This window comes from Ceratotherium simum, chromosome 3, assembly GCF_057802395.1.
Source record: "Ceratotherium simum simum isolate JZ-2026a chromosome 3, ASM5780239v1, whole genome shotgun sequence".
NCBI lineage: Eukaryota > Metazoa > Chordata > Mammalia > Perissodactyla > Rhinocerotidae > Ceratotherium > Ceratotherium simum.
Genome location: NC_141902.1, coordinates 70,380,188 through 70,402,651, shown reverse-complemented (window position 1 = coordinate 70,402,651; position 22,464 = coordinate 70,380,188). Strand labels below are relative to the sequence as shown.

General features: G+C 52.0%; 1 protein-coding gene across 4 annotated transcripts in view; it reads right to left on the bottom strand.

The window, feature by feature from the left end:
• ACSBG1 (acyl-CoA synthetase bubblegum family member 1) overlaps positions 1-22,464 on the bottom strand; it is a 57,036-nt gene that overhangs the window by 12,597 nt on the left and 21,975 nt on the right. For all 4 annotated transcript variants that reach the window (XM_087428770.1, XM_004421871.3, XM_087428771.1 and 1 more), the window contains 6 exons: positions 9,616-9,836; positions 9,049-9,137; positions 8,624-8,744; positions 759-839; positions 519-668; positions 6-182 (listed from right to left, as the gene is read on the bottom strand). In XM_087428770.1, coding sequence (XP_087284896.1) covers positions 6-182; positions 519-668; positions 759-839; positions 8,624-8,744; positions 9,049-9,137; positions 9,616-9,836 — 839 coding nt within the window. The remainder of the gene's footprint in view (positions 1-5; positions 183-518; positions 669-758; positions 840-8,623; positions 8,745-9,048; positions 9,138-9,615; positions 9,837-22,464) is intronic.

The window sequence follows — 22,464 nt, the reverse complement described above, 5'->3', positions numbered from 1 at the left end:
CTGACCTTCAGAGCATCAGGCTCGGCAAAGCAGACCTGGGCCCCCCACTGGATGCCTGTCCACAAGTCATAGATCTGGGCAGCAATGTGGCTGAGGGGCAGGTAGCTGACCACCACCTCCTGTTGGACTTCCGCTGGCTGGATGTCACCGGCCTGGCTGCCGTACCGTGCTGTCCACGTGATCTGGAGGCCAGGCAGATGGGCGCTGGCAGTGTCTACCAGCCAGCCCTGGAAGTGCTCGCATCTGTGGCCACTCCGGGGGCTTGGGCTACTTCGTGAGGGATCCCCAGGGTGTTTGCTCTCCTGGACATCTCTGCAGGAAACCCCCAGGGACAGGCCTTCCTCCCCCCGCCCCCACTTCTCCATCTCCCTCTCCTTTGCTGGGCTCAGTCTGAACCACAGATTAATGGGCTGTCCTACTTATCCCAGCTCCCTGAGCTGAGTGGCCAGAAGAACCTCCCCAGGAGCTGTTAGAAAACACCCACAGCCCACCCCCACCCATCTGGGCATTTGTCCTACATTGTCTTGACTCAGCATCACGCCCTTGGGGTTCCCAGTGGTGCCCGATGTATAGACCAGCACGCAGCACTCGTTGGGCTGCTGGGCATTAATGATGGTGTCCAGGGCCTCCTCGGGCACCTCATTCCCCAGCTCCATGAATTCCTCCATCTGTGGCAGGTGGGAGAGAGTGGGCAGTCCAGGTCAGCTAGGCGGGCCTAGAGATGCCCCATCTGATACCCAGGGCCCCTCTACCCATACCGTGTACACGTTGGCCATCTTCCTTGGAGGAGGTTCTCGATATATCACTACTGCCTTCAGATGTGGCAGATTTTTCCAGATCTGTGTTGACAGGAAAAATAAATGGGGTTTCATCAAAAAAAGAGTCACCTCTTGAGAAGAGCCCCATCTCCAGGTGTTAGTCTACCTGGCAGTCACTTTGTGGCAAAGGTCCCTGGGTTCCCCAGCCCTGACATTTGACCCAGCAGGACACTTGCCACTTTTCATGCAGTTTTCCCATCATGAGAACTTTGAGCAGTAAAGGTGGGATAAGCAGGGGGCAGGAATGACTCTCTAGGAAAGGAAAACCAAGCCACCTGGGCCTGGCTGAACAAACTATGACCTAGCTCCATGACAGACAACTATGTAACTGTAGAAGACAGAGGTGGAGAGGGAAGGAAGGAGGGAGGGAGAGAGAGGGAGAGAGAGAGAACTCAGTCATCTTACTGAGTTGAGGTGACAGAGGCTAGAGTTCAGGAAAGCTGACGCGGCTGGAATTTGTGGGACAGAATACCAGAGAGGAGAGAACTATGTAGAGAGAGTTCTAGAAACCTCTTTAGGCATCCTCTTAAGTCTTTGGCTGAATACCAATCTGCACGTGCACAGGGTGAAACTCCGTGAAGCTGGAGGAAGAAGAGTGACTGGGGCTAGAAGACAAACAAGAGCGCAGATGGGGCCAGAATTCACGTTTCCATCAGCCAGAATGGAAGGACCTCATGAGGCATTAAGTAGAGACCCCAAAAGGGTCAGAGCTTAGTAGTGGGGTGAAATTAGCCTTAGAGTAAAGGCTATCTAAATCTACCCTGAAAAGGCTTAAACACAAGTCTCAAAATGAAGCTCAGAGAAAAGGAAAAAAAACTGGTCATGTAAGAAAAATTTAAAATACTAAGATGCATGAGGAAGCTATTCTGGTTTAAACCTGATTTGGCCTAAATTTGCTTTTAACCAGAGTAGCCTGACTTGCAGCCTGTCAAACGTACATTGCACATCTGCTTTAACTCACTACCCTAAAGTAAAAAACGTACTCTTTGAAGATAAAGATGACGCCTCCCTCCCTGTGATGCCAAAACCAGTATAAGTTTCCCTTCCTATAACACCAGTGTCATGTTGCTATGCTGTGTACATGCCAATCTGTATCAAAATGTCTCCTTGAAATCTTGAAAGAATGTACCCTTGTCATGCTTGAAGTATGTCTCTTTGTTCCGAGATGGTATATAACCGTGCGAAAAACCACCCCTTCTCTGCAGTGCTTGCTTTCTTTGTGAAGGCTGCTCTCCTGGGCTATAGTCCTCAGCTTGGCTCAATTAAAACTCTCTTCTGTTCTTTACTATAGATTGATTATTGATTATTTGCATTGACACTGAAGAAAAAAAAAGACCTATGGGAGAATACCAAGATGTCTAACATATATGTAATTGGAGGCCCAGGAAATATTTTTTAAAAATTGAAAACAAGTGTGAGAAATTTCCAAATTTGATTAAAACTATAAATCCACCAATTCAAGACTCTCAATGAACCCCCAGCAGGATACACACAAAGAAAAACCACACCAAGACACAACATAATCAAATTGTTGAAAACTAGTGATAAAGAAAAAAAGTCTTAAAAGCAGCCAGAGAACCAAGATATGCTCTGCGGAGAGGAACAAAGATAAGAAATCACAGACTTCTTGTCAGAAACTACTCAAAGTAGAAAATATTGGAATGTGATCTTTAAAAGGCTGAAAGAAAAAAAGAAACTCTGTCAACCCATAATTTTAAACCAAATAAAAATAGCTTTCAAAAAAATTAAGGCAGGGGCCGGCCCAGTAGCGTAGTGGTTAAGTTCACAGCTCCGCTTCAGTGGCCTGGGGTTCGCAGGTTTGGATCCCAGATGCAGACCAATGCACCACTTGTCAAGCCATCCTGTGGCGGCGTCCCGTATAAAGTAGAGGAAGATGGGCATGGATGTTAGCCCAGGGCCAGTCTTCCTTAGCAAAAAGAGGAGGATTGGCAACAGATGTTAGCTCAGGGCTAATCTTCCTCACAAAAACAAAACAAAACAAAACAAAAATTAAGGCAAAAATAAACATGTTTTCAGACAAAGAGAAGATGAGAGAATGTGTTCCCATCAGTCTTGTAATGTAAAAAATGTTAAAGAAAATTCTTCAGGCAGAAGGAAGATGATATCAGATGAAAACTTGGGTCTGTGTAAAGAAATGAAGAGTGCCAGAAATGGTAAATATGTGGGTAAATATAAAAGACATTTTTCTCTTCTTTAAAAATTTCTTTGAATAATAACTGTTTAAAACAATGTATTGTACGGTTTATAACCTGTATAGAAGTAAAATGGATGACAACAGCACAAAGGATGGGAGGAGAGGTGGAAGTATACTGTTGTAAGATTCCTACATTATTTGTAAAGTAGTATAATACTATATTATGATGTTACAATATTATTTGAGAGTAGACTGTGATAAGTTAAAGATGTGTATTGCAAATCCTAGAGCAAGAATTAACATAATAACAAAGAAGGGTGGCAAATAACCCAGTGGAAATAAAAATGGAATACCAAAAAACTAAACAGAATAAAAACAAAAAACTCAATCCAAAAGAAGTCAGGAAAGAGGGGAAAAGGAACAAAGAACAGATGGGACAAATAGGAAACAGCCGACTGGTAGATTTATGGACAGTTTTGTCAGATTGTATATAAAGGCAAGACCCAACTATATGCTGTCTAACAAGAAACTTGCTTTAAATACAAGGACACAGATAGGTTAAAAGTAAAACAATGCCAAAATATATACCATGCAAACATTAATCATAAGAAATCTGGAGTGGCTATATTAATTTGAGACAAAGGAGCTTTGGAACAAGAACTGCTACCAGGGATAAAGAGGGACATTTCTCAATGATAAAGGGATTAATGTATCAAGAGGACATAAGAATCTAAATAAGTATGTACATAATAGAGCTTCAAAATACATGAAGCAAAAATGGATAGAACTGAAAGGAGAAATAGATAAATCCACAATAATAACTAGAGATTCAACATGCCCTTTCTCAGTATTCGATAGAACAAGTAGACAGAAGATCAATAGGGGTATAAATAACTTAAACAGCATTATAACACGACCAACCAAGGTGACATTATTAACATTTATAGAGCATTCTACCCAACAAGTGCAGAATGTACATTCTTTCAAATATACATGGAACATTCACCAAATATACCATTATTCTGTCTACCACAGCTGCTCTGCACAAACAGGGTGCTTTGGGTAGCAAACAGCACCAGGTGATAAGAGAAAATTCTTCCTTTGGAAAAGAATCCTAGCTGACGAATTAGAAAACCAATGTTTTTCCATGGATCCTAAAATAATTCATTCAGGCAAAGATCGTCAATGGAGAAAGGTGGATGGGGAACTTCACAGGGGAGGAGCAGGTGGCCACCACCTGAATCCACTGACGAAACTCAGCATCATTACACAGGGTACCAGCTGACACCCTGTGCCTCTGGAGGCTGTGCAGCACAAAGTACACAGTGCCACCTACGGGGTGTTCTTGCCTACAAATGTTTAATTGGAACTGTATCAAGCCTTTGGATCTAACAGGAAGTACAGAGGTTAGAGGAACAAGTTGAACAACAGTGTGAGGAAGAAGTCAGACAAATCCAGAATGTGGGACATGGTTCAGAATGGCTGACCTAGTTTCTGCAGCATATTGACGGCAGAGGTTCTCACATTTGAACCCGTGTCAGAATCACCCGGAGGCGTGTTAAACAGTGTGCTGGCCCCACACCCTGGGTTTCTGATTCAGTAGGTCTGGGGTGGGGCCTGAGAATGTGCATTTCTAACAAGTTCCCAGGAGACGCTGATGCTGCTGATCCAGGACCATAGTGGCTTATGCCATGGGAAACGAAAGGTGCGGCTTTATTCTGAATTAAAAGACACTTAAGGGGCCAGCCTGGTGGCGCAGTGGTTAAGCGCGCACGCTCCGCTTTGGCGGCCCGGCATTCGCAGGTTTGTATCCCAGGTGCGCGTTGACGCACCACTTGTCAAGCCATGCTGTGGTGGTGTCCCATATAAAGTAGAGCAATAGGGGCACGGATGTTTGGCCCAGTGCCAATCTTCCTCAGCAAAAAGAGGAGGAATGGCAACGCATGTTAGCTTAGGGCTGATCTTCCTCACACACACACACACACACACACACACACACACACACAAGGCGCTTAAGAGGCACCGCCACAGGCAGCATGTGGGCCAGGTTTAGATCCTGATTCAAATAAAGCGACTGTAAAAAGACATCGTGAGTATTAGATGATACAAAAGAATTGTTTTACTTGTGTTAGATGTGATAAAGTGTGATTATTTAAGAAAAATTTCTTATACTTTAGAGATTCAAATTGAAATATTCGGGGGATGAAATGATATGTCGTCAGAGATTTGACTTCAAATACTTCAGCAAAAAGGGTGAATCAACAAAATGAGTGTGACAAAAAAAACATTGATGATGATTAAATCTGGATGATCAATACATGAAGGTCCACTAAACTCTTTTATTTTTGTTTTTTTGGAAACTTTCATAATACAAATTTTATTTTAAGTAATTTCCTAGGGTAGACATTTCCTAACTCTGGGGGTCAGTTTCTTCAGTTGTAAAATGGGGCTGGAGGAGGGCATTTGGAATAGATCAACGATCTATGCAGAGGTGGTCAGCTCCCTGAGGTACGTGGCAAAATCTATTGGAGGCCTTTTAAAAGCTCTACTGCCCTCCCCACCCTGGTATTCTGATATGAGAGCCATGTTGAGGAGTGGGTGACTTTCGTGGGTGAGGCTGAGAAGAGCTAACCGTTGTGGACTTGGCAGCTGAGGCCCCTGCCAGCTTAGCTCTCAAGGAAATCTTAAAGCAGCGAGGGCTCAGGCAAAGCTGGCCTAGGGGAACCTGGGTCAGCTCCGGGCTGGGGCTGGAGCCTCTGGGTCTACAAAGCCTCCACACCTGAGGAAAGCAGGGCCCCACTGAGTCCTAGGGCGCCTGGGCAGGCCAGTGACAGGACATCCCTGCTGGCTGGCCACTGTTCTCTAAATACACAGTCCTTTTCTGTTTAGTGAGGGGTCTGAGTGCTTGGGGTGGGGTGGGTGACAAAGGAAGCGCTGAGGACAGCTGGGGCTCACCTTGGTCTCTCAGAGCAATTCATTTTGGGCTGCATAATCCACACCCATATCTCCTCTCTCAGTTTCAAGCATTTATCCAAGTCAGACAGAATGGAGACATTTAGAATAAGAGATTCTGAAATCACAGGGTTCAAAAGGAGACAGAAAAAGACCCCACAAGGAGGAAGACAATCCCTGCGTTGATAAAGTGAGTTTGTTTGATAAACTCTTAATAGTAAAACGAAAGCAGGTGCAAAGCGCTTGGGGTTTTCAAAATAATCCTCAAATGGCATAAAAGAGGGAGCACTCACATGGATTGGAGCCAACCGTCAGTGGGGTCTGGAACCTGTGGGCAGGACCGACTACGTGCTTTGTGGGGCCAAGTGTAGAATGCAAATGTGGGGCCCTTGTTCAAAACTTATTAAGACTGGCAACAGCAGAGCATTAAACCAAGCACAGGGCCCTGCGTGATGCACAGGTCGCCCGTGAAGCCGGGCCTGCCTGCGGGGTATTGACCCTGGGGTCACTCAGCTGTCTCCCTACCCAGACTCAGTGCCCCTCCTGGGCACCCCACCCCCTCAAGGCGGAGGGTACGCTATGCCTCAGTGGCTGTATTAGGGTGTTCAGAGCAGGCCCCGGCACTTCGTAAGTGCTATATAAATGATGCCCCATGGAGATGCTGCTCCCTCAATTTCTCTCACAAATGGTTCTTATGGTTCCCTCATAAGAACCCAGAATAAAAAGGGACTGAGCTTCCGTCCCTCTACTGCCACTTGTGAGGGATGGGGGTACGCCCTACTTCACCTCTCTGGCCCTGTTTCCTCGCCTGTGAGGTGGGGACCCGTCTCTCAGGCCTGCAGTGATGTCTGCAGGCACTAGGTGGAGCCAGCACTCCATGAACAGCACCCCTGTTACTGTTACTACCGAGCTGCGGGGCCGCCTGTCTGACACCCTCCTTTGCTCCTTTGGGTCTGTTTCTTCGTGTGTGAAATGCAGAGAGGGTGGGCATTGGATGAGACTCCTTTCCCAGTCCCTCTGAGCTCCAAAAGCTCCCTAAGTTTTAAAAAGAGCCCCTTTCTTTCTTCTCCTGTGAGTCAAGACTTTAACAACATAATAATTTAAAAGCACTTATACGGTACTGCAACGGGTTGAATTCTGTCCCCCAAAAAGATATGTTGAAGTCCTAACCCTCAGTACCTTAGATTGTGACCTTATTCGGAAATAGGGTCTTTACAGAGGAAATCAAGTTTCAGTGAGGTCCTCAGGGTGGGCCCTAATCCAATATGACTGGTGTCCTTATAACCGGGATGTTTGGCCACAGAGAAATGCACAGAGGGAAGATGACATGAAGACACACAGGGAGAAAGCCATGTGAAGAGGAAGGTAGAGGTGGGAGTGTTGCATCTATAAGCCAAAGAATGCCAAGGACTGTCAGTAACCCACCAGAAGCCACCAGTTTGTGATACTTTGTCAGGGCAGCCTTAGCAAACTAATACAGGAGCCCACCAAGAGCCAGGTATGTGCCTAAGAATTACCTCTAACAGCTCCTGGGGTGGCTGCTGTCACCATCAGCATCCTCCACAAGGCCATGCAGGATTTGAGCTCGGGCAGTCCAGCCCCAGAATCTGTGTGTCTGACCACTGCCCTAGGCCACCTCTTGGCTTAGACCCTGTCAAGAGGTATTTGTGCTCTCGCCTGGGCAGCTCTGAGGTTTTCCCAGTGCTTCTCTTTATTTCGCTGTGAACCAGCCGTTCTTGGCCTGGGCTGCTCCCGGCCTCACTCAGGGAACTATCTTAAAACATACTCTGATTTGGGGATGCCTTCCAAGTGGTCCTGCCTCGGGGGTCTGAGCTGTGGCCTGGGCCTGCCCCAGTCGAGATGAGGGAAGGCACCTGCTCTGGCCCTTCTGGGGATCCACTTCCCACAGTCCTGGAAGGTTGGAGACCACTTCTCCCACCTTCAGGTACCGGGGGAGCTGAGGCTCAGGTGACATCCCCAGACCCAGAGCCAAGCCAACAAGTCAATCCCAGAGGCCTCCTCTGGGACACAGGGAGCGTCTCACAGGCTGCCGAGTGCAGCTGGGGCACAGAGGTGTCCCCAGGCCACCACATGCCAATGGGGTGCATGTGGGGACAGAGCCAGTCAATGACAGGTCTAAAATGAATCAGGAGGCATCATCAATGTCCTAGAAAAGACCCAGCTGGCTCAAGAGCTCCTGCTATGGCCCTCTTGTCTTTAGAAAACTCTGCAGCACTTGCTCTGGCTTGGCCCAACCCCCACCCTGTGGCTGCCCCCACCCGCACTCCCCACTGAGAGTCAGAGTTGAGTGCTCAAGGTGTCAGAGCCCTGAGCCACACTTGGTGCACACAACCCTTCCCCCGGCCGTGGACCCAGCACCCTCACTGGAGATCCTGTCCTGAAGGGAAGGCCCTGGGAGGAAGTAGGCTGGCTGGGAGTCCTAGCTCAAGGCCCTATCATCTACTTCTTGGGTGACTTAGGGCATGTCCCTGGGGCTTTCTGGGCCTCAGTCTTCTGACCTGGCAAATGGGTAGATAGCCATTGCCCTGCCTTTCTCTATATGTGCGTGTGTGTGGGGGCTGCTGTTGAGGATGAGGGAGGACACTGGAAAGGAGAGTGGAAAAGTCCTTTGTAAGCTAGAGGTCCACGAGGACACCCAGCCTCTGACCCCCATGCCTGCTGCCCCTTTCCCCCAAACCTTCAGGATCTTTTCCAGCTGCTTCTGCTCGTCGACCATGATGACGTTGGCACAGCAGTCATGGGCGATGTACTGGCAGGCCTCAGGGGAGCTAGTTGTGTAGATGCCGGTGACAATGCCACTGCAGGAGACCCGGGAGGATTCTCGTCTGGGCAGGTGCAGAGGGCCTCCCCCTCAGCCCAGTCCCCTGCCTGATCCGCCCACAGCCAGCCCCAGAAAGCTCCCAGACCTGGACAGGCAGGGCTCCCACACCAGCTTAGCACAGCCTTCGCAGGCAGAGAATGGGCCAAAGTAGGGTCTGAAGAGGGCCTCAGCGAAGAGGTGGGATGTTGGGGGCGGGGTTCTAAAAAGCGATAATGACCCTCTCTCCACTCTCTGCCCACCTCCAACCCACTGGAAACTCTGCCCCTACCCCAGCCACTCACCCTGCAAATACTGTGCCCACCGCCGAGAAGAACCACTCCGGGGAGTTGAAGCCGAGGATGGCCACGCTGTGGGCCCGCTCCAGGCCGAGCTCCAGGCCAAAGGCAGACAGGCAGGTCAGCCGGGCAGGGAAGGGGGCCTCTCATTCCCATCAAGCCCCCTTCCAGACCACAGGGGACCCTGCAGGCCCATCTCAGGGACCACCCTCCAGGGGTCCGCCCAGTCAGAGAATGCCCCAGGGGATCAGTCACTCAACAGCCCTCGCTGCCCCTCCCAGGGCCTTCCCAGGGAGTCTCTCTGCCCAGCACACCAGCCTTCCCAGCCCACCTTAAATGTGATCACAGGTGAAAAGCTCGTATCAAGTGCCTGCACGTGGTAAGGGCTCAGTCAATGTAAAACCAGGGCCCAGCACACACCGTTAGCACGATAAATGGTAGTGGTTTTTACAGTTGTCATTTCTAGGGGCTGGCCTGGGGTGGGTGTGGGGGTCAGGGAGGAGGCCTGTGAGGGCCCAGAGCTGGAAGGCAGGCCTGGGGAGGAGAAAGGCTGTGCCGTGAGGGGTCCCTCACCTTCAGGAAGCCCTTGGCAGCTTTGCGGGCAAGCAGGTAGTACTGGAAATAGGAGATGTACTCCCACGTGCCCTGGCGCTTGAAGCCCAGAGCGCTGAGGTCCCTGTACTTGTCCAGGGCATTGTAGAACATCTGATGCACGGTGTAGGGAGGCTGTGCGAAGCTGGGGTCCATGCGCAGGCGCACCCGCCCGTCAGCCCGAGTCGTCCACAGTGTCTCCTCTGCAGGGTAGGGGAGACCACAGCTTGGATCATGCCGGCCTGAGTTGTCCCTAGGGAACCCCTGGTCCTCCCCTGGGCAGAGCTGCCAGCCCCCTGGTCCCAAAGATGCCTTAGGCACTGGGCCATGGGGGCTGGTGGACAAGCCGGTGCCTGGGGTAGGCAGGAGGCCGCATGGAGGAGGAGGTCTGACGGCCTTGAAGGATGGGCAAGGCTTTAGGGATGCAACAAGGAAGAGGAGTGCGAATAGCTGGAGGAGAGATGGAGGCCTTGGGGACAATGAGGAGCCTAGACCTTTTGCTGCCTTCATAACAGCTGGAATTTGCCCCCTGAGGCTGGGCAGTGGGTAGTGGAGTTTGGGCTGCCTCAGAAGAGCAGGATTGGGGCTGGCCCAGTGGCTTAGTGGTTAAGTGCGCGTGTTCCGCTGCTGGCGGCCAGGGTTCGGATCCCGGGTGTGCACCGACGCACCGCTTGTCTGGCCATGCTGAGGCCGCGTCCCACATAGAGCAACTAGAAGGATGTGCAACTATGACATACAACTATCTACTGGGGCTTTGGGGAGGAAAAGGGGAAAAAAAAGGAGGAGGATTGGCAATAGATGTTAGCTCAGGGCCAGTCTTCCTCAGCAAAAAGAGGAGGATTGGCATGGATGTTAGCTCAGGGCTGATCTTCCTCACAAAAAAAAAAAAAAAAAGAAGAGCAGAGTTGTCAGATCTCAAGGTGCCCTCGGGTTTGCCACTGTTCCTCTGCCTCCTAAGAATGGGTTGGGGACAGACCCAACTGGACAGAAAGTCAAAGCATCAAGGATAGCAACACTCCCAAGGGGCTAGAGGAGACGGAAAACCAGCAAGCTCTGATCACCAGCCTGAAAAGTTTCCCTGTCCCAGGAGACAGTAAAGCAGTCTTTGCTCATTCCTGCCGAGTGTCAGGCCCCATGCTGAATCCCTCACACGGGGGTCTCATCTATCTTCGCAACTTGGGTCTGGTAGCCCCATTTTACAGATGGCACAGCTGCAGCTCAGAAAGATGCAATCATTCTCCCGAGGTCACATAGCAGGAAAGGTTTGCCTGATGCCACTGCTCACTCTTGAGACACTGTCCCGGGGCATCGCTCACCCTTTAAGCTTACTTTGTGTGTGTGGTAGGCAGGAACGGAGATTTACCATCTTAGTATGTGAGATTTTTGGCAAGCCATTTAACCTCTGAGTCTGTTTTCTCAGGGGAAAGGTGAGGATTCAGTTCTCAGAGATGATATGATGGTCAAAAAAATGGTGTATGTGCAAGAGTCTTGGCATATAGTTGGTGCTCAATAAATGCATACTTTTGTTCTTCCTCCTGGAGGAACTGGAGAATCCAAGTTCTCCAAATTCTTTGCAAAGGAGGCTTGGATGGGCTGTCCAGATCTTTTGTCCACGGGGCCTCCTTTCCCTGGGGCCAGGGTGGTCATTCTAAGAAGATGAGTGGAAGGGGGAGTGAGGGCTGACTAGGATGACTGGGGCTGCTCTGCCGCCTGCTGGCCGGACCCACACTGAGATGGAGAGGCCCCATCTCGTCGGATGTCCATCTTGAGGTGACAGCAACAGGGTGCCCTGTGTCTGGCCCTTCCCTGAGGCAGGCAGATGGACTGGATGACCTTGTCCTTCCCTGTCAACACTCTTAGGGTAAGTGTGGACCCCAAGGTTGACAGAAAGAGGTAAAGATCCTGGGGCTGGGACAAGAGAGATGGCCTTCCTCCCATGGGGGCCGGGAATGAGGAACGAGGGGTCATACTCAGGCCCTAACAGGAGAAGGGAATATGTGAGGCAGGGGCGTGGCAGCCTTTGGGAATGCAGGCTTGGGCAGAGAGAAGGTCACTCAGCACAGGCCCTGTGTATTGGCAGAGGTCAAGACCATGCTGGCTGCATCTACCACATCCCCTGCCACCTCCCCAGACTGAGGCCCCACCAACAGCCACTGCTAGAGCCCAGTGCCCTCAGGTAGAAGCATGAGCCAAGGGCCGCTGAGGGCCCCCCTCCAATCATTCCTCAGACTTCTCCAAGCCCTGTCCCTGTATCCTGGGACCCCAGCCTGGCAGACCCTAGTCATCAGCCTCTTCAGAGTCTCCAACCTCTGCACTTTGTGAAAGTCCATGTGCACGAGCAGACAGGGCAAAGATGACAGCCTATGCAGTCAGGTCAACCTGGGTTCAAATCCTGTTCTGCCACACCCCGCTGTGTGACCTGGCAAGTCACCCTCCTCCCAGCTCCATTTTAACCATCTTAAAGTGCGACGGGTTGGCAAGGATGTGGAGAGACTGCAGCCTGCATACGGTGTTGGTGGGAATGCAAAATGGCACAGCCACTTTGGAAAACAGTTTAGCAGTTTCCCAAAAAGTTAAACATAAATCTACTGTACGGCCCAGCAATTCCACTCTAAGGTATCTACCCAAGAGAAATGAAAATGCACATCCCAACACAGAGTTGCTCACGAATGCTCATGGCGGCATTATTTATCATAGCCAAAAAGTAGAAACAACCAAATATCCATCAAATGGGGAGTGAAAAACAAAATGTGGTATATCCATATGCTGGAATACTCTGCAGCTCTAAAAAGGAACCAAGTGCTGATACACGCTACAACATGGATGAAACTCAAAAACACGGTCGGTGAAAGAAGCCAGAAGCAAAGGACCACCTATTGTCTGATTCCATTTATAAGCAATGCCCAGAAAAGGCAAGAACGATAGAAAGCAGATTAGTGGTTGCCTGGGCCTGGGGTGGGAATGGAGAGTGCCCACAGATGGGCACTAAGGATCTTTATGGGGTGACGGAAATGTTCTAAAATTGCATTGTGGTGATGTATGTGCAACTATAAATTTGCTAAAAATCATTGAATCATACACTCAAAATGGGTACATTTGATGGCATATAAATTATACCTCAATAAACTGCTAAAAAAAAAAAAAAAAATGGGAGGACGGACGCTGACCTCCCAAACAGGTGTGAGGATTCCGTGAGACAGCCCAGCCAAGAGACACGGCTCAGCAGCTGGTAGCTCTCTTCCCTTCCCTGGCACAGGCTTCTGGTGCTCAGACCAGAAAAGGTGGGCTTTTCCTGTGGGTGCTTCTAGAGGCTCATGCTCCCCTGCATTTACCTGTTCACCTGGGTCGCCAAGAGAAGCAGAGATAAGTCTTACGATCTGTTGCTAAAGCTTCCCTCAGCCAAAAGTTTTCACTTTAACATTTACAATCTTCTTTTAAAATCACAAAACAATACACACTTGTTCTGAGAAATACAAGACAAGTTAGAAGGATATGATATAAAAAGTCACAGGCCCTCTTTCATTCTACCTTTTTAGGTAAATCTAGTGTGTCTGTGTCATGCTTATACAGATATACATACAAGGAGTTAAGTTTTATTTTGTTGGTGTTGCTGCTGTTGCTTTTTATCCAAGGGAAAAAACAAAGGATCCTGTTACTATTATATTAATCAAGGGTAGCAAACCCAAAATGCCCATAGGAGCCAGGTGGGTAACGTATCAGCATCATAATAAATAATGCATAATAATAAATAATAAATGAGTAAAGTGCCTCAGGGTTTGCCTGTGAAACACGGAGACACAGTCTTCATTTCTACAAAGAAATAGGTTCCCTCTCATTTTCCTTGGGGCACATGACTCTTCTAGTCCACCTTTTGTTCCTCTGCTTTTGCTAAGGACAAGGAACAGTGCAATATTTCCCTAAGGAAAACTACACTACAAGAACAATGATAACTGTGCTGACCCAGCCTCAGTGTCAGGGAGGCAACAGGGAGTAGGGGACGGTGAGGGCGGGAGAGCACATGCCTCCTATAAAGGGGGTGGCCACTCCTTAGCTCTAGGCTTTGGTGTGCACTAGGAATGGAGACCAAGAGTCACCTGAAAACTGGGTGTTTATGTATAATTACCTGATTTTTAAATGTTTGTAAGCAAATTTATAATCACTTGGCTTTTAAATGTTGGCTCACGCTTAAAAAAATTATGTGGACCAAATCAAACATAGCCATTAGCCAAACTATCCATCTTTAACTTTTGTGACATTAATATGTCTCTCTTATTGTGTGTGTGGCTGCATAAAACTCTGCTGTTTGACTGTATCATAATTTACTCAACCAGTTGCCCATTGAAAGACGTTCAGATGATTTCCAGCTTTCTGCTTTTGTCCTAGTCTTTCCAAAGGGTAGATTTCCAGAAGTGGGTTTACTGGATCAGAAGAAAAAAGCATTTAAAAATTTGATGGACATTTTGGACACAGTTCCTTCATCTAATTTCTTCTCTCCCAATTAGCTACATGGTTCTGACTTTTTCCAGCGTTCATCTTTTATCTCATGGTGCCTATGCTTTTATGTTAAGTCATCTCATATCCTTCTTCGAAGGAGGAAAGAGGGAATGGAAAAGAGAAGGACAGGCAGTTGGTCTGTGAGTTCAGTCTCCTCTCAGCCCAGCCGTTTTGTGACAGGGATGAGAGCCTGGCCCCTGGAGGACCCCACACCCTTTGGGAAGGGTGACGAGGCCCACTGGCCAGCAGCACAGCCCTGGTTGGGCCCTTTACATTCCCTCCACAGGCTCAGCTGGGCCAGCTGGACCTGTATGAGCCCCCAGACCAGCCAGAAGAGAAGACTCTGCTGGGAAAGGGGCCTGCCCGCTGCCTTGCCAGAGGCCCAATCATTCTCCTCCCCATGAAGGAATTGAAATGGTCACAGCTCCTGTTTACTGATGACACAAGCCCGCCTTGTGCCAAGTGGGCTGTATGCCATCTCATGTTATGCCCACAACCTTCTGCGTTACATCACAGCTAACCCTATAAGAGTGAAAAAGGCTAAGTAATGGCGGGCAGAGCTGCGATTCCAACCCACAGCCTGACTCCCAAATCCGCACTGTTCCAGTCGGCCACGCTGCCTCTCACAGTGGGGCTCTAGGCGGACTCCAGCACCCACAGCTCCTCTGGGAAAGGACCATCATGCCTCCAGCCCGAGTCCTATGCTGGGGCTCAGACTGAGTGAGCTTGGGCAGCTGTGACCTCCGGCCACTGCCTCTTCCCACATTCCAGTGGCTCTCAGAGCAACCTTTCTGAACTCAGATCTGCCCTGTTCAAAAGCCTCCCATGACTCCCACTGACCACAGGGTGATGTTCACATTGTGGCCTCTAAGGAAGGCCCTCCCCAACCTCCCCCAACCTCAATCCACACCCTTCCTTCCAGCCAACCTGACCTGTTCCTGGTTCCCTTCTTTCCCTACCTCTGTGTCTTCACCCAGGCTGTGACTCTGCCTAGAATGCCCTTCCCTCCATCACACATCCCACTCCCCTGCACTTCAAGCCCAAGTGCCACCCCCTCACAGAAGACTTTGGTGCCCAAGCCTCACCGCGGGTCGAGCCATGGTTGGGTCTGCCTCTCCCATGAGGCTGGAGGCTCTTGAAGGCAGGCCTGCCTCCTCCCTGGGTCCTGAGTGCAAAAGCCTGGCCTGGAGCAGAGGTCAGGGGGCCTTTGGGGAAGAATGAGTTAGCCTCTGTCCCATTCCAATCCCAGGAGGGCTGGACTGAATGACTGTGTGTTTAGGGGCCCCAGGACTTTGCCTCTCTCCCCTCCCCTTTGGTCCCCAAGATGGCTTGATGATGATACAGGACATGTTGTGGTCCAAGTATGGAGAGAGACTGGCCCACAGAGCAGGTGCCTGCCCAAGAAAGCCATGCCAGGCTAACCCCCCACTGCATGCCTGAGAGCCCCAGGGAGGGACTGGCGAGGCCCTGCCCTGCTCAGTATCCTTCTGGCCTGTGTCCACTACAGCTCGGTGGCCTCAGGCTCTGGTGCCAGCTGCCAAGCCCACCCTTGTGCTTGGGAGCTGAGAGAAGGGAGGAGAGACACATCCAGTATGGGTGCCTCATCCTCTCTCTCGTCTCCTGTCCAGGTATCCCCACCTCTGGTCCTTTGCTCACGCTGTTCCCTCTCCCAATTTCATCTCTGTCAGAGTGGGAGACTCTGGACTACGAGTTAGAAGACCTGGCTCCAGTTTTAGCTATCAGCAAGGTGGGCAGAGCAGTCAGAAGGGCTCCCGTGCTCACGAAGACTTGGCCTTGGACTTTGGCTTTGCTCCCCGGGCCACAAGAGACCAGAGCTCCACGCCCCGGACAGGGGCCATGAGATCACGGTGCAGGACACTGTCGGACAGGGGCCATGAGGTCACGGCGCAGGACACTGTCCGGTAGGAGCGCTCCTTGTGGGTGGTGACTGATACACTTTGAGCCTCTCTCTTGCAGAGTTTGAAGGCGACTTGCAGCGATCAGGACAGACACACTGAGATAACGGGGTGGTAGAAGGCGCAGCATAGTGCGGGGAGTGGAGAGAAGCAGGTGGCAGCAGCAGGGGCTGAGTTTAAGCGATGGCAGTTGTCACCAGGGTAGGGAACCATGGAGGTAGGTCTATTTCCATTCCCACTGGCCACTTTCTAAGCTTCTCTTCTTCCCTGCCTGTCCTCACGGTAACCCCCATTGACGGAAGCCTTCTGAACTCACCTACCAGCCTACCTTCCTACCTACCTGGGTTTCTCCTAAAATGAGAACAAGTGGAGCAGCAAAGATGTAACCAGATAAACAGACAACATCCTCTTGGCAAAAGTGCTGTGTAATGCGGGAGTGTGAACTGGTGCAACCTTCCCGGGGACAATTGAGCAATAGATATCAAAGGGCTTAAAAAAGGAGCAACCTTTGACCCAGCAATCACACTTTGAGGAAAGCAATCAGACACACAGAGCGAGAACACGGAGACAGATGACTTTACAGCTCTGCTTCTATTGGCAAAGTCACTGGAAACAACTCAATGTCCAATAGGTCACATTCATTAGGGTATAGCCAGATCAGGGATTCCTAGGCAGTCATTAAAGTATTTAAAGAAGGTTTAATGACACCAGGAAATGCTCACAGTATAACATCAAGTGAAAAAAGGAGCAAGTGAAAGTGCACATGAAATGCATAGACAGAACTGAAAAGATGTTCGTGAACAGAGTATTGTCAAAAGGCTTAGCACATTGTGGGTGCTCAGGAAATCTCTCTCCATCCTTTCTGACTAGACTCTGAGCTTCTGGTGCAAGCATTGGACTTGCAAGAAATGTTTGCCAAAAGAATAAACAAAACTAAGCACGTGCTGCCCATCACGGGTACAGACTGAGGCCCCAGCCAGAGGGGCATCCTTGAGAACTGGGAGCAGGGAATTCCCACGCATAGTGCGTCTGAGGGAGAGGGCCCCTTTACACATGAGGAAGCTGAGTCCCAGGGGGGCAGGGATGGCCAAGATCACAGCAAGTTAGGGGCAGAGTTGGGACAAGACCTGTTAGTCCCGGCAGCTGCATTGCGCCCAGTGGCTCCGGGCCTGGTCAGTGAATGAGGTGCAGGCTTGGGGGTCCACAGTCTGTTCCCCTGGGGATGGTGTTAAGTTTGGAGGAGAGTGGTGCCTGAGGGCCCTGACCTTCTACCACACGGCGGGCTGCTTAGAACCAAGCAGGAGGGAGGGATCATGAGCGGACCCAGGTCTGCTGTGGGCACCTCTCAGCCTGCTGCCCTGGGGGTGGTTCCCTGAGGGAGAGCAGAGACGTGAGAAATCAGGATGAGTTGCAAGCCTCTTCAAGTTGTCCCCAATCCCCACCTCAAAGCTCAACAGAGACACAGATCCATCCCACGCCTGACCAAGCCTGCTGCTGCAGGAACAGCCAAGAACACAGCCAGGACCCAGTCAAGGTCCCTGTCACCCAGTAAGGCACCCAAGATCCCAGCCAGACATGACTCCAAAAGGCAACCCATGATTAGATCTACGATTAGATCTATGGAGAACCCAGCCAGCAAGCGGCCTGCAGCCAACGCGTGCGCACGCGTGCACACACACACACACGGCCAAGAGAACGTCAGCTGAGCTCCGGGGGTGGCACACACACACACACACACACACACACACACACACACGGCCAAGAGAACGTCAGCTGAGCTCCGGGGGTGGGCTTTCCCAAGGCCCTGCTTGCACTTTCTGACGCCTCCTCCTCTCTCTCACATTGCTGCTCGTCTTGGCCTGACCCTGGCCTGTGTCTTATCAATCGCCCATTATGCCGGGGGTGGCTGGGCAGGCAGGGAGCTGTGTTCTCTGGGTCTCTGGAATAAAGGCATCTAAACAGCAGAGGAAGTCACTCTCAATTAGGGAAGGAGAAAAACACGAGAGCCGAGGCCCCGGAGTGTTTTCTGCAGTTTGTGGGAACGGCCTAGGAACGAAGCTGATTATGCAGATGGAGGACACACTGGTCCTGGGGCAAAGGTGGTTCTCAGGCCTGGGACAGGTCCCTTGCCAAGAACGCTCCTTCAGGCCACTGGACCCCGCAGCCCCTGCCGCAAAGACCAGCCTGAGACTAGCCCCACGAGGGTCCCTCTCTCCATAGAGGGACACTTTGCTGAGGGCCTCGGGTACTTGCTCAGCCCATGCCAGGCACTCGTGGGAAGTATGTAAGAGGATGATGCCTCAGGACACGATGAAAGATAAGGACAAGACCTGCTCGGGAACAGTTTGTCAAGACCTTGGCAAAGCGGTACAGAATGTAACTGCTAGAAGGCTGGTGATTGCAGCTCCACTGTGCCCGAGGCCTCCTGGCAGGCCAGGGAGGAGCCCCTGCTGCTATCGGCCACTCACCAGCCTTCTCGTCCAAGGGTCAGGAGGTCTGCGTTCTGGCCACTAAGCAGAGTAACCCTGGGCAGACACCTGCCCTCCCCAGGCCTTGGTTTCCCCATCTGAATTATGAATGAGCCCTGGAGGCGACAGCTGGGCAGCAGACACCCAAGCAGGAAGAATGTTCCAGGCAGGGGCTGCGTGGGTGCCTCGGCCCCTGTGGCCCCTGCCTGAGACCCAGCAATGCCTGTAGTCACTACCGGCCTTGATGGGGGTGCCGTCTGACCTCTGCATCCCACTGCTTGCACTTCCTTCCCAGCTGCCTGAGGCTGTTTCCATGTTATTTTGGGCATTTGCCCAGCCTCTGACCCCTCCCTTGCACATATACCTGGTCAGCACCCTGCGGACAGACCTGGGCAACTCTGGGCCTGGACGTAGCACCTAATACACACTTGTGACTTGACAGAATTGGACATTTTGATAAGGAAAATCTTTCTACAAGGGTCCCCAGAAGCTCCACTTTTTTTGGCCAGTGGGGCCAGGGTCACCACCTGTTCCCATTTCTCAGATGAGGAGCCACCTACTCCAATTTCCTCTGACCTCTGGGAAGACTTTCTTGCCTTCCCCTCCCCCTGCTCCCATCGAAGGCTGAAGTGACAGCGGGTCCTCTGCCTCCCACTGTTCTAGGGCCTCTCCCTACTCCCCAGCCTCAGGCTGTGAGCTCCCTGAGGACAAGAGTCATATCTGTCTCCTTTCTGGCTCCCCAGGTCATGGCTCCAGCTGAAACACCACCCATGCCCTTGAAACATTTGGGAAGGGTGGGAGTGAGGGACAGAAGGAGGCCCAGTGCATCTCTTGATGTGTCAACGGCCTCACGGGGCTGGAGACCAAGCTGGCCTGAGTGCTCAGCCTCCCAGCATCCTCAAAGCTCCCCAGTGGGTGTGCAGGTTTCCTAGCCCTGGCCAGCCCCTCCACCAGCCCCATCCCCAGCAGCTGCTCCTGCTGGATCCCCTCCCCTTCCCTGCGGTCTTGATGTTGCCCTGCTCTAGCTGGAGTTCATGCTTAACCTAGAAAGGGCTAGAAAGGAAAGTGTCTCCAGGGCTGGGCACAAGGCTGCCTTTGTGTGGAGGTCAGATCCGGCAGCTCTGTGGCCCAGCTCAGTGGGGCTCCTCCCTGGGGGTACAGCCATCTCGGCAGCTTGGAACCCAGCCTGGGGACCAGAGCTCGAGGACCCTCAAGCTTCTTGGGATCTCAAGGAGACCCAGGTGAACTGTGTTCCCTGAAGGTAAGACTGCAAGAGCTTCCCAGAGGGGCTGCCAGCTTGACAGTCACCTGGAGGGGAGGCAGGGGCTGGCCAGGCCTGGAGTGGACCGCACTGCTATCTTGGCTCCAGACAGGCAGTGTGGCCATTTAAGTGCTTACTAGCCATGTGACTCTGAGAAAAATCGCTGAACCTCTCTGAGCTTGGTTTCCTCTATCACATGGGCATGATAAAAGTACCTACCCCACTGCCGCTATGAAGAGAAATGAAAGAATACAAGTCAATCCCTTAGCACGGAGCCTAGCACATGGTGAATCTTCAATAAGTTTGCTCTTGCTATTAAGGGGGAAGCTGTGTGGGGAAGAAGGATTTAACACCTCTCATAATCCCCAAGTTTCTCCCTTCCCAACAGTCTTCAATAGAGATAGTTGCCTTTTCTCAATCTTATGGAAAGTGCTTTGTGAAAGGGCAGCTTCAAGACTCCCTCCCAGCTGCGGCCGCTCCAGTCTCCTCCCCCACATGGAGTCTGGAGCCCAGGCTCCAGGACCTGCCGGGGAGCCGTGGAGGCTGGCATGCGGTGGGCACTCGATGCCTGCTGAATCTGGATCTCACTGCGGCTGCATCCCATAGCCTGCCACTCCACCCCCAGGGACCCTGGGGGGCACATGAGAGGGGGCTGGGCAGAGCATGACCCCCACTCCAGGCCTGTGGGAGCCAATGAGGCCTGCTTGGCTCTGCTCTGGGCAGTCCCTGGGTCCCTTAGGGCATCTGTTGTGGGTGCCTGCTGAGAGCAATGGTGCCAAGAGCGCCTTTAGCCCTCCCAGACTGTCCCTTCCTTCTTATAACCAGCCCCAGATGCTGAACTCCCAAGGGCAGACCTCTCAGCTCAGGCCCAGGCCCAGGCCCAGGCCCAGGGCAGGCTTGAGGATCTGAGGCCAGCTAGAGGTCCTCCTCATCCAGGAAGCCCACCTTGATCACCCAGTTCCCAGGTAGCAGGCCTTCCTTCCTCAGCCTATCTGTGCCTTCACACAGGGCCTGTCTGCCCTCAGACTAGGAGGTCTTTGAGGGCAGGAAATGCGGCTTGTCCATCTCAGTATCCCCAGCAACCTGGCTCTCACATGAGATGGAGGGTCCTGGCGCACGCCCAGCCTGGCTGTCCCCACCAGCTTCCCAAAGTCCTGATAAACCAGAATGGCCTTGCTGCCTCTCCTGTGCTTGCCTATCCGTCCCCCCTCCCCTTTAAATCCAATGCTCCCGTTGCCCCCCGCCGGGCCTGCCTGCTCAGACGGCCCCTCTCCAGCCCCCTCTGATGGGACCCTCTCTGGGATTCCCTACTCATTTGTTGAAAACGTGTCTATTCTGTGTGCCCCACCGCTGTGGAGCAGCCAGATTGAACAACTGAAGCCCTCAGGGCTGGGGACTACTCATTCCTCTGAGCTTTCCCCCCACTGGCTCCCTTCCTGCCCCTCGAATAGCAAGCACATCAGTGCCATTGTCCACGTCAGGACCTCCTGAGCTCCAGAGCTTGGCTGTGCACAAGCCCCTGATGCTGATAGCAGCTCTGGGAGCACTGCAGAGAAGGAATTACCCAGTGTCAGGAGACGGAGCCTGAGCAAGCTGACGGGACCTGCCCGAGGTGACGCAGCAGCATAACAGGCCAGTGAGGTGCCCTGGCTCCTGGGAGGAGAACGTGGGAGACTGCCTGGGCCAAGCCGGCTGCCTTCCTGGTCTCTCTGGTGCCTTTCAAACCTTCTCCTCTGAAACCAGTCGGTCCTCTCCTTGGCCTGGGCCCTTTCTCTCTGAGGAGGGGCCTGAGAGGCAGCATTCACTCCTGGAAAGTGCACCCCCACCCCTCAGGCCAGATCCCTGCAAAGGCCACCCTGAGACACTCAGCCTGGAAGAGGAGCAGCTGGTCTGATGGCAGTGGCAAGCCCTGCTGGGGTGAGGGGATTGGCATTTGGTCTCCAAGGAGCCAGGCGGCCTGGGGAACGGGGCACCCAGAGCCCAGGCCAGGAGTCTCCCCTCATTACTCCTCTTTATGCCTCAGTTTCCTCACTGACTATGGGCGTGGTGACCTCTGCCCTGCCTTCCACCCTCTAGCCCACGACAAGGCTTTTGACAGGGTAGAGAAGTCCTGGCTCTGTCCCTGTCCTCACACCAGGCCTGCCCTCTGACCAGGAAAGCCAGGTCAGAAGAAACTCTGAGAGAAGGGGCCCCAGAACAAAGGCCCTGGGCCTCCTCCTCTGCCCCCGTCCCTGGTCTTGGCCTCATCACTGCCGCCTTCAGGGAACCTTGGAACTGGCTTCCTCTAGCCCCTTCCCGCCAAGCTAGTCTCACTTCAAACACTACCACTCGCTCCCCCAAATCCATAACCCCTGTCTAACATGAGGAAGGCACCAGGCATACCCAAACTGAGGGATATCATGCAAAATCGCGACCAGCTCAGACACCACCACCCGACAGTCAGCTTGCCATCCCCCCCGACACAGCTCCCACACAAGCACCCAAGCAAGTGTCTTGAGGTCCCACGAGAGCCCAGCAGCCTGGCTGCTCTGAGGAGCCTGCAGCTGGGAAAATCCACAACCGAGCAGGGCAGCACCTCGGGGGAAGCTTGCATCCCCAAGAGGTGACAGAGGCCAGCACGAGATGGCAACAATGTACCGTCCCAAGGACAGTGCAGAACTCAGGAGGCGGTGACCCTCTGTGCCAGGCACCT